The 12,840-nt window shown below is 37.0% G+C and overlaps 1 protein-coding gene across 9 annotated transcripts in view; it reads left to right on the top strand.

The window, feature by feature from the left end:
* The window catches only part of NALCN (sodium leak channel, non-selective), a 236,279-nt gene that overhangs the window by 189,001 nt on the left and 34,438 nt on the right, over positions 1 to 12,840 (top strand). For all 9 annotated transcript variants that reach the window (XM_048072668.2, XM_048072666.2, XM_048072665.2 and 6 more), the window contains 3 exons: positions 3,293 to 3,366; positions 10,670 to 10,771; positions 11,206 to 11,275. In XM_048072668.2, coding sequence (XP_047928625.1) covers positions 3,293 to 3,366; positions 10,670 to 10,771; positions 11,206 to 11,275 — 246 coding nt within the window. The remainder of the gene's footprint in view (positions 1 to 3,292; positions 3,367 to 10,669; positions 10,772 to 11,205; positions 11,276 to 12,840) is intronic.

Consider the following 12,840-nt stretch of genomic DNA (forward strand, 5'->3'; position numbering starts at 1 on the left):
TGTACTTATAGCCTGTATAAATAAGTGAATAAATAAATAATGGTTAATAATGATACACTGAGGGTATCCTCAGTACATCACAATCTATAATAAAAAAATCAGCAGGCTACATGGATAGACAATAAAATAACCTCAGTAGAGTATTGTATACTTATTTAATTTTGTATCATCTGATCAAGTAATGTGTTTTCCGCATTAGCACTGCTAGTAATTTCCTCTGCAACATTCAAGAACTCGGCAGGTACCATAAGTTTTTAATTGCCAGGTTCCTACACCAGCATGCTGTATCCAGGCATTATTAAACAAAATAGTGATCATCAACCCCATTTGCTGTTTTTACAGTTCTATTGCATTTGCCTGGTGTGCTATGCACATTTGGGAAATTAAATGGGAAGCAGTTTCTTGCTAGTTGGTTTCTTTATCTTATATAGAAATAAGGGCACATTTTAAAAATCTACAATAATGTTTGATTTTCTTAAACATGTTGCAATTTGACTGACTACTGAATCCTTTAAATATAATAAATGGATCGTTTGTACACATCTAAAAATACTGTCTTGTATTGCTTCATCTGGCTAAAGCAAGGACTCCTAAGTTGTAAGAGCAGTGAGGACCATCATCTTCAAAAGGTGTAATCCTTGGATGTGCCTGAGCTGTATGTATTATCAGTTCCATTTTGGACCACTGAGATCCCTAGGCACCAAGGTGTAGGACCTTGTTCATGTTCATGTACTCCTGGATTAAGCAACGGGATACCTGGCTCCAGGCTAAATTCTATCACAATGGAGAGATGGACAGGGTGATAACAAACCGTCAGACCTTCATCTAAAACTCAATCCATCGGGTATGCTTAGACCAGTTAATGCCCAAGTACATACTTCTTCAGGAGTGCGTTTCACATCTAGTCCTTCTTTGTTAACCGCACTGTCCAGAGAGAGGATTCAGCAGTCCCCAGAAGCTGAATGTGCCAGATGTGTGTAATCCTTGGCCTAGAGATGTTAGCAGCTTTTCTTGAGCTGTTCTTACTCGCTGGCACTAGATGGCCTGGGGAGGCACTAAATGTATCTGTACATGTGCCCAGCCTCTGTATAAACTCCCACTTTTCCTGGGCACCTTCCCTTGTTGACAGCCTGGGTGAATTTTCCTTCTTGGGCCACACGCTTAATGCCAAGGTGTTCTGATATCTGTTTTAAACACCTAAAATAAGTGGTCTATAGCAGATAGAGAGCTGTAGAAATTTTCAGGAAAAATGATTTGACTCAGCTTTTTTCTGAAATTGGATGAACAAAAACTGGACTTGGAAGGAAATTAATGCTTTTGCTATTTGAAATACTTTACATTTCTAAGACACGTCAACAAGCAAGTAATTGACATTAAAAATAAATGGATTACACTAGTAAGCAGTACTCTTTTTTTCCCTGATGTTTGATGCAGTTTTAATTATTCTAAGAAAATTATCTATAACAGAAAAAAAACCCAACTGAATCAAAAAAGCTGTTTTTCCCCCTTCATTATTCCCTTAAGTTTAAGATTTCTAGTTAAGTCCTAAAACAAACAAAAAAAAAAAAAAACAACACCAAACTAAAACAAAACAAAAAACTAATATTGCAAAAGGATAGGTACTCCTGAGGTTTGGAATTTTTTTTTCCCCAATCTGGATACAGGAAAAAATTAATCATCTGGAATTTCAGCTCCTAATTGCTGACATTAGAAGAAAAAAAGATGTGAAAGAGTTGCCATTGCTTTCACCAGTACGAGTTGTATGTAAATCCATAGTAAGGTACCATGCTGAGGTACTGTAAATAAGTTTAAACATACTGAAATATGATTTGGTATATAAAATATTTACTCCTACAGAACATTTAACTGGTTTATATCATACTGTGATTTTCAGTTTATCTTGATGTTAACAATATCCAGGTAACAGAACAATTTTTTATTACGTGCTATATTATACTAACATATTATGTTAGTTATCCTATACTAACAGTGCTGTTAGTATTTTTGGAATAGTTCCTGACATGCCAATATCTTATTTTCCAAACTACATTCTGAAGTGTTCCATACCTTTTTTCAGTTTTCAAGCTGCAAGAGTTTTTTTAAGAAAACCCTAGAATTCCAAGAATAGTGGTATTTTCAATTCATCCATATTCTTACTTCCACAGTCTATACAGAGATGAGTTAGGACGTTAGAAGGGTGAAAGGGGTCACACTTAAAAAGGCAGTTTTTAGGAAAGAGATTGTAGTTTGCTGTTACAAGTGTGACTTAAAAAGCAGTAGCCATTATATTAAGGACAGCCAGAATAAGTAACAAGTTTTAAGGTAATTTTTAGGCTTCTATTTTTCGCCACAGTGGACATCCTACCATGAATCAGAGTCGATCTAAGTCTCGAGAGAAGTTCTAGCAAAATTGTTTGTTGAATGACTCTGGATTTGTGGTATCTTTTTAGAAATCTGTAAGTAATACTTCTGTAAGTAATACTTACATCCTTAAGTCAGACATGCACAAATTAAATAAATCAAATAGTTATAATAAACAGTTTTAAAGAAATGTGCTTAAAGGTTCCATTTCAGACTAATTTATTTAGAAAGAGCACATATTGCTAGAAGCTCCTAATATCTGTCTCAAACATATGTTTCAGGATGATAATCTCCAAACAGTTGACAGAATTACATCTTATAAGGTACTAGAGGCTTTCTGGTCATCACAGGTCCAATTCTTCAGCTAAATTCTTCAGCTGTGATTTGTTCTTTGATTTGCCATGTTTGTTACCACTTTCTCAGGAATTGTTTGCTTTTCTTGTAGCCCAGTCCTTTCATTTAACATCCAGGAATTCCCAAACAATGTTCGCAAGTATATGCTTAAAATGCTGATGATGACCAGAGGCAGTCAGGGGGAGGCATAGTAAGGATTAAGACAAAGTTGTGACTTGGCCAACTTGGGAAGAAAATATAATAAAGGGAATAATATTAATGCTAATCAACAAAACTATCTGCTTCTTTGCACCCAGAGCCAGCTAAGGATTGGGATAGGAAGGCCAAAAGCTGCAAGATAAGGCTAGGACTTTACACATTCCTCAAGAAATTTGCCCTGCATGACCATTTTGATCTTTTTCCACTACCATTTTCCTGTAAAAAAAACACTAGTGCCACAGACTGTGAAAAATATCTGTATGACAGACAACATTGTGTGTTTAATTTTATATACACTCAGCACAATGTTTCATTGGTCTGTCAATGTGCATGCTGTTTCATGGCAATTAAAAAATACACTTTTTTCTTAATTTTATAGCTCCGTAAATCTGTTTTCAGCATCAGAGCAAGAAATCTTCTTGAAAAAGAGACAGCAATCAATAAAATTTTAAGGTAGGAATCAGCAGTGATTTGGTGTTATCTTGAATGTCAACTGATTTCTCCTAACTTTGCTTTTCATTAATATTACTGCATGTACAATATTTATGATAACCTGTCCCTTTGTAGTACATCTGTTGTCTTCATTATCAAAGATCAATTGCTCTTTGGTTATATTATGTGTTTGAACAGCAAGGAGAGAGAGATTTCTTCAACATGTATTTGAACTCTGTGCTGTGTAGAAGGATTGTGTTTCAGTTCCTTTCACTTCTTCCTTCAAAATTAACCCAAACATATCTCTTCAGAGGCAATGCTACTTTGCCTAAAGAATTCCAACCTAGTTCTTGTGTAGACATGCAAATAAATATTCATAGGGATTGTGCACTTGAAAGCATAGACTTCAGATAATCATATTCCAAGTAGGAGACATACAATGAAAAAGACTTTAAAACTGTGACTTCTGTAGAAGATATCCCTGAATGTTTTAATAATAATCACTCACTTTGGTATTCCATAAAAAGTAAATACTCAGTACTGTAAGGAAATAATGCACTCCCAAGTCTCTAAGACCCAAGTTTAAAGCTATTGTCTGTGTAATGCCATGCTGCAGTTTTTCATGCCAGTCTGTTTCACATTAGAATGATTATCATTGATACAATATGTATTAACAATGTCAACAAGTTATAGATCATTCGTATTTTATATTTACATTGTCACCAAAGCAGGTTCATTTCTAGAATGCTGTGACTGGGAAATGACTTGTCCCAGGGAAATAATCAGTATAAGCATGAGTAACTGATTTGAGAAGTACAGCTGTGGGATTAGATGAAGTATGGCAGTGTTTTATGGGAAGCAGTGCACTAAGAATTCACTGTGAGTTCTGAATTGTGAAGTTGCTTGAAAAATGCCTTATACTTACATGCTATTTGAGAAATATTACAGCTCTTTAGTTCTTTTAATATTCTATAAGAATACAGCACAGAGAGAAATGTAGAAATTAATGTGCAACTTTATCTGTCTTGAAACCCATTGTAATGAAAACACAAACAATTACAAATTCAAGTGAGTGTTCTTTGTCAAAATATTAACAAGAAATATAACTGAAAGGCCATAAGTATTCATTTTTAAGAAAACTTAGTGCTCTCTTTATAAGCATTTGAAGTCCGTGAATATACTTTGATTTTATGGGCATCGCTGTTATGGATGGGTAAATACCTGTTTCTTTGTCTTAATCAAAAACCTTTAAAAATATGGTTTTACTGAAACACTTCATGGCAGTGTTTCAGTAAAGAATTCATAATAAAATTCTTTGCTATATTCTTTGCTATTATGTTATATATATTTTTATATATATTCTTTGCTATTATGTTATATATTATATTATTATATTGTCAAAATGTTATTGATGCCTCTAGGGTTACACAAATTTCAGTTTCTTTGGCATTTTCCTTACACTATACCACAGAGAAAACATGGACAGAGAGAATGCCTCACTTTATATATACATATATATTATTTATTTAAACTGTCACATCTGTAGGGGCTCAGTTTCTGGTGAGTTCTTCCATCAGCCCCGAACTTCCTCCTTTTCAGGAGAAGTCTGAAGCAGAGTTGGAGGAGAATCCAAATGAACCTTTGTTTGAACTTCACAAGGTTTTCAGAGGTACCAGGACAGAATCAGAAATCAGTCCCTCCAATTTCAATCTCACTGACTTCCTCTTGGTCCTTTAGAGCCTGACTTCTGCCAAATCTATGTATCAAGGAGGACTTCTCATCAATTCATCTCTGAATTCCTCTGAAGAAAAGATTCAGAGGCAGAAGAAGAAAGTTTTAATCTAATAATTAGTTAAATTATTAATTTATTTTAATTAATCTATTTAAATTGATAATTTAATGTACATTTAATGTGCTTTCCCATCTACTTCCTGTGTCATGATTGATGAATTTTTGAGGAACACAGAGAAAAGGAGAGAACTTCTGTCAAGTAAGCAAAATGTGGGATCATATGTCCTCCAGTGCTTTATAGGGCTGCATGTAAGTCACTTACAAAGAGACAGTCTTTAATCTCCTCCTGAGAAAATGGAACAATGATATATTCATATCCTCAGAATATATGTATTTATGCCTCAGAATTGTTAAGTAGGCTCTGAACTGTGACATCTCCACTGCATGTTCCAGCATAAAAAGGTTGTGTTCATGGTATATCTATTTGGTGGGCATGCTGGTAGAGAGCATTGCCAATGATGGGCATGCTGGTGCTGAGCACTGCCAGTTTTTCCATGATAATAGTGCAAGGGAGCTTTACAAACAGAAAAAGAAGTGATAAAAAAAGGATAATCTTTACACCTGAAAATTTGGATTCAGCTCTAGGAACACAGGAAAACCCAAATGTGCAAGAGATGGGAGATTCTTTTTCTTATTTTTACTTTCATCATAAAAGCTATATACTCCGAATCTCAGCCTTTCTGAATATCTGACAAAAGAAGAAATGACATTTATGCCAAGAACAATAAGAGAAAATTCAAGACATCCTTTCTGAAAAGATTCCTTCTAAAAGTCTTTTTAGTTTTTGTCTACCTGAATTAAGTATCATTTATCTAAAGCAATGCCTCTTCAAGGTAAAGCTGCCCACAGGCAACTTCAGCTTGACCAAATTGCTGTACTAAAAAGAGCATTTTAAGTCTGTTCTGGCTTAAGCCCACCTCTTACCTTTTTCCCTTTAGTTTGTAAACCTTGCAAAATTGCATTTTAATCAAATTCTAAATTTTTCAATATAACCAACGAAGTAGGAGGAAAACAGGTACGGTTACCCCTCTCTTGTGCATCTTCCTCTATCAAAACTTTGTTTTTCTCTTTGTGTGAAACACTGAACTGCTGTTTGACATCTTCTTCCCCCAAGAGGAAGAAGAAGGGCATAAACTGTCCTAACCATGCAGAGTTAAGGTTCATACATTCAATTCTAGGTGTCTCACCTGCTCATCTATTGTTACATTATGCAACAAAATGGACTGCAAGTCCCTCAAAATAGAGGCTACCTCAGGCCTTTTCATTATCTCTAAGTTTCTTACTCTATTTCAGGTGAACCACCTATTATCTGAAGAGCCTTGCTTGGAAACCAGCCTTCACTTTTTCCTCTTGAGGTCTTGGTGCAGTTAGTCTTGGGAGCAGAGTCAAGGATGTGGCAGCTACTTTCCTGGGCACCTTGACTCTGACCAGTGACTTGCATCACCTTTGCCATTATCAGAGCACAAAGCAGCCTGATTCTTCACATAAATCAAGGGCTTCACATTTCTGAGGAAAATGAAGGAATATAAAAGTGAGTTATAGCCAGTTAGCATAACTTTTTCAAAACAAGATAACATTTAGTATGAATTACAACCAGCTCCATTTTTCCCGAAAATTAAGATGTGTTTTCCTCAGCAGCAATAGTCACTGCTTCTAGCAAATTTCATTCCTTCTGTGTATCTTCAGTGTTTCCCACGTTTTATCACTCTTTCTTGCTATGTTCACTGCTTTTTATCTTAAAAGCAAGTTCTGTGCATACAGTTTTTTTGACCTTCATTCCTTATGGGATTATCATCTAAAAACAGTGTTTAGTCCTTGATTGTTCCCACTGGCTTTTTGAAGTGGTGAAGGTGGAGAAGATCCAGTCAAAATCTTGTCTATAAAGTAATCTGTTCTCTCCAGTGCTGGGGATAAGTTGTGAATGATGTAGAACGGTGGGGAAATTGAACAAATTAACAGTAGTCTCACATAGGCCAAAATATAATCAAAGTATCCGTAGTGCAGAACATGATTCTGGTGTCTATTAAACCATACTTCATGGAATCATAGAATGGTTGAAGTTGGAAGGGACCTCTGGAGGACATCCTACCTATCAAGCCCCCCAGGCCCTGTGCTCAAACAAGACCAACGAAAAGCTGTTTTCCCTGGACCGTGTCCATCTGGCTTTTGAAGATCTCTGAGGAGGGAGACTCCACAACCTCTCTGGGAAACCTGTGCTAGTCACTCTCATGTAAGGGCTTATGCCCATGTTTTCTAAAACACAAGGAATAATTTGAAAGTTCTACGGTCAGTTGATAAGGCAATCAAACTCACTAAAATCACCAAAATTCAGTTTATTATAAAATATATTGTGACAGGTTTGGAAACTAGCATTTTTAAAATGAGTAGCTTTTTATTTGCTTTCCATTATAGCTGATGCTATGGTGAAACTGTAGACTGGTGCTAGACATCTGCAACAGGATTTTCACTGTTCTGGTCAAAGTTTGTCTGATGCTTTTACTGGGCCTGAGGGAATAACACAACTCATGCCTAAGTGCTTAAGTTTCACAAACAGCTAATTCACTGAAGTGCATTTGTCATATGTCTGAAACTGAAACTGCCATGAGTGCTCCTGGGGGGAAGAAAAACAAAGAATTGCTTGAATTAAATATCCAGTTCTACTAAGTTGCTAATATGCTAGAAGATATTTAATTCAGGCTGTGTTCATACAAATATTTCATTAAAATACAGTGGTTTTTTTTTCTGGATATTGGAGTACGTAAGAAATGAGATTGAGTGTGCTTCTAGGAAAGTTATAAAGTTAATCGATGAATAAATTCTCTCTGGACAGTAATACAGTGATATAATACACCTCCTCTCATAAGGGTCTGAGCAAACATTTCTCATTAGTTTGTTTATCAGAAAAACACAGACATATTGGTTGGAAGGGAACTTTAAAGTTATGTTGTCTAACTGCCCACTTGAAGTAGGTCTAGTGCTAACCTTGGATCTGGTCAGCTTTTCATTTTCCACCTTCTCTGTTTCCAGTACTGCATTACCCTACTCTTGAGAAAGGTTTTCCCTATGTCCAGTGTGAACCCCGCAAGCCACAGTTTCTGGCCAGGGCTGACTTTTCTGTCATCTCGCATTAACAAGAGCTTAGCTCCATGCTTTAACATCCTCTTCACCAATATAAAGAAGCCCAACTCCCTCAACTTTCTCTGGCAGTATTTCTCCCTGTATTGTAGGCCACCTACCAACTGGGTAACCCCAGTGTACATGCTCCAGTGTTTCAGCATCCCTCTTGGAGTACCCAGAACTGTTGCCCAGGTGCAGCCCCTCCAGCTCAAAGTAAAGGAGGGATAATAACTTCCCTCCATCTGCTGACTACACTCCTCCACAATATAGTAGGTAGTTCACCTTATTCATGGTAGGAACATATTCAACTTACCATCCAGTTAGCTCCATCCCAGCCAGATACAGTGCACAGTGTAACTCCCAGATCCTTTTCCGCAGCCAGTCACTCCACAGCCTTCATGGATGCATGGAGGTATTCTGCACAAGGTGTGAAACGTTGTACATTTCCTTGTCAAACCTCCTGAAGCTTTTGCTGTCTAGTCCTCATGTTTATCAGTTCGAAATCACTTACGAGAAGTTTCTCTGCATATAATTTGCATTTTCTCTTAAGTGTGTGATTTCTTTCTTCCTAACTACCAGGCTTTGATACTGTGCATTTCTCAGAACAAATAATCCAGTTAAGCTTAGATGATGATGATTGTCATGAGGCACAAAATCCAGATTTAGTCACTACCATCTTAAATCTCCATGAGCATATGACATCATGGGATTTCACCTGCCTCCTGCAAATACAAACAGAAAGAAATACCAGGATGCATATATCCATTGGAAAGAAGTTACTCTGATTTATGTTTTTAGTGCCAAGTGATAGACCCACCATGTTATAGATCTCTGTGATAAATAGCACTGTGGTGACATTGGGCTAGTGGGCTGTGAAGGCTCCAACACTGCAGGTATTGCAAAGCAAGCTAGCCAAACATCTGCCCAAAGCAGTGTAGATACCATCCATCCTGCTTTGAGAGAGATGATAAATTAGTTGAACCCTTGAGGTTCCTTCTGCTCAGTTGATTCTATCAATTCTTCTGAAATCCTCTTCTGTAACCCAAGGAAAATAATAATTATTCTAACAACTGGTAGAAGAAATGCTGAAACAGCAAGGCAGGGATGACAATGAGAATACAAAACTCTCTAACAAGTGTAGCACAAAGTATTTTTCTAGCATGACAGTGTGATTGAAGGTGATGGCACTGACAAGCATTCTAAGCTTCTCATTTTTGTTCCAGATCTCACTTTGGATCCATACTCCTATTAGTTATGTGTTTTAATTAAAAAGAAGGAAAAATACCAGAGAAGAGTGAAAAACAGAGTCATAGTGGGGAAAGTACACAGTCAGGAAGCCTTTTGCCATCAAGCATGATGATGCCATGCTGTCAAGAATAGCATTTATCCAACCGTAGGTAGAGTAGAGTGGTGAATAGAGTGGTCCCTCCAATAGCATGTAGGTTTTTTATGTTTAAAAAAAAAAAAAAAAGGAGATTCAATTTATTAGAAAGTATGAAATATCACCAGAATGAGCAATAAGTCATGCACTGTGTCAACTTAGAATTGCAATACCCTTGGAAAGTGAAAATATTTTTCTAAGGTTGAAATTCCATTTCTCAGCTATCAGAGGAGGTCTGTCAACTCTCTTTTAATGGAAACCTCTCTTTTTCTTAAGCAAATCTATCTAATGAAAGAAGGATATGGATGCTCTGTTTAGCTAAAGCACACTTACTAACCAAATCTCTAAATTAAGTACTAATTTCTGACAAAATAGTGTACAATATGTGGTTGCCAAAATTCACTAAAAGCAAAAGGAAACAAATGAGCAAACAAGTGAGGAAAAAAAAAAAAAAGGAAAATGCTGCAAGTTCAATGCCTTCCTGGAAAGTAAATATTGCATATTACAGGATGTCAGCAGTGTGCAGTGTTTCATCTCAAACCATATTTGGTCCCAGTTACAGAAGACCACTCAAAGATATGCTGTAAGTCTGGAGCATGTACATAAATATTTTGCTTAGTACAGGCCTGGAAGGAAAGTACGCAAAAATGACAGCTGCACTTGTACTTTCCCCGTCCCTGTTGCTGAGAAGCTGGTATTACTGCTTATTGGTGCATTGCTTGATCCTTTGCACACTTAAAGAATTAAGTATTGTGGGAACATAAATTCTACAGAAAACTGAAAAAATACTTCAAAGATAAGCCTTGCTAAAACACAGAAAGGGTTCACCAAATGACTGGTTATGATGCAGAGTGGGAGTCATTACCTTGGAAATAATATATTTTCATGGAAAATCTGTTGCTGTTTTATTGTTTTTGTCTGTTAAACCACGCTCTTGCTTCCCAGAAAGCCAATCTGACTTGTCTGAATGCACTACCTCAGAAATTATTATTTATGCTGAAAATTCTATGCCATCATCAACATATTTCTTCATAGGGCCTGCACTAGACAACGCATGCTGAGTGGGTCCTTTGAGGGGCAGCCTGCAAAGGAAAGGTCAATACTTAGTGTCCAGCATCATATACGACAAGAACGCAGGTAAAAACAGACAGAATGGTTTAAAAATGTTCTTAACATGAGGGTGATGAACAGAGTTAAATTTGAGCAATACCTGGAATGTGTAAAAATGGAATTAATTACATGTACAGAGAGCTGAATTCTACATTCTTCACTGTAAATGTAATGAAATCCATTGTAGTGTATAAATGGAAAAAATGCCTTTTTATTTCAAATGTCATTTCCTTTTCTGACAACAAAGCTATCAATTTAAAGATCAGAAGGAAATAAATTGGCTTATGTTAGACCAGATTGAAAACAATTGAAGTACATATAAGCTTCTGATGTTGGCAAGAAAAAAATAATAAGAATATGAGATATTGTATGGCTGGAGAACAGTACTTTATAATGGCCATCCTATAAAGGTCAAAGTTTCATCTTGAGATATATCGTTAAATTGATTATGATTGTTTCAGGTCACTAAGACATGGTTCCAACAGCCAGCGAATCAGTAGAGGAAAGTCTCTTGAAACGTTGACTCAAGATGTAAGTCCTCACAGAAAAGATGGTTTCAACTTGGGAATATAGGAAATATGAATATGTACTAGATAGTAAATGCTTGTGTAAGGCTAATTTTTTATTTGTGATCTTGCTTACAGTCTGTCTTTTGAAATCTTGAAATCACAAAACAAATACTGTAATTGCATTTAAATTATCTTCAAAATAATTGCCATGGTTTTATGACTGATAGGCTTACTGGTTTTGGAGCACTTGCTGAGATAGATTTGCTGAAACTGTAGACACTACATTAGGAACACAAAAATTGCTATGCGGGACACTTTAAAAGGCCTTACTTTAGAATTACACAAATAACTCAGGGTGGCAAAACAACACTTCAAAATTCCCAGTGAAAGCTTAACAATATTTTTCAAACACGTGAACTGTCAGACAAAAGGACAAAAAGACTAAAAGGGAGAATGGTAATCACGGATTTCACTGTGGTATAGTTTCACGCAGTTAAGTGCATCTTCACTCCTGCAAATTCATATTGATATTATGTGGATCTCTATGACTATGTCAAGGGGAGATTTTCGTCCCTCCATTTGCAAACTATGACAGCCATTTTCATACTTAAAAACAACTGCCTAAGAAGTAATTGTTGACTTACTCCGCATGGGGGTAGAAAGGTGTAGGTATGTAATATTTTAAAGCAGGGTGTGGCTTTGCCTGTGTCCGATAGTAAGGACACCCAACATTACCACTCCAGAAGTGGTCCAAAGAATCATTTAACTCTGAGCAGTAATATTGTACCCTCCATTGGATGAGCTTAGACAACCATCTTCACTCAGCGTCCCCCTTCCATGTGTCTGTGTGGTCACTACCTGGATGTTGTGCACAACTTGCTGTCTTTCTTTGTTTTGCCCAGCTGTTAATCAGAGAATGATAGAATCATTAAGGTTGGAAAAGTGTCATCTGGTCCAACCATCCCCCTACCACCAATATCACCCACTAAACCATGTCCCTAAGCACCACGTCCAACCTTTCCTTGAACACCCCCAGGGACGGTGACGCCACCACCTCCCTGGGCAACCCATTCCAATGCCTACAAACTCCTTATGAGAAGAAATGTCTCCTAATTTCCAACCTGAACTTCCCCTGGTGCAACTTGAGGCCATTCCCTCTAGTCTTACGGCTAGTTACCTGCGAGAAGAGGCTGACCCCCAGCTCCCCACAACTTCCTTTCAGGTAGCTATAGAGTGCAATAAGGTCTCCCCCGAGTCTCCTCATTGGTGTAGCAGGCTCTAGAAAACAAAAGTGTGGCTAAAGCCTTATCTTTCCCAACTGTTGTCCTTGGTAGCTTTGATGGTATTCATTCTAGTTCAGACACACCAACTGTGCTTCCATGACCTTTGCTTTTAATGTTAACAGTTGCAGGACTTCTCACATGAAATGAAAACTGAAATGAACCTTGCTGAAAATAAAAACAACCTTGTTCTGTAGATAGAAAATACAGAGTCACAGAATCACAGAATCGTCTAGGTTGGAAGAGACCTCTAAGACCATCTAGTCCAACCTCAGCCCTAACACTAACAAGTCCTACACTAAACCAT

Source organism: Anser cygnoides, chromosome 1 (genome assembly GCF_040182565.1).
Source record: "Anser cygnoides isolate HZ-2024a breed goose chromosome 1, Taihu_goose_T2T_genome, whole genome shotgun sequence".
Classification (NCBI taxonomy): Eukaryota; Metazoa; Chordata; class Aves; order Anseriformes; family Anatidae; genus Anser; species Anser cygnoides.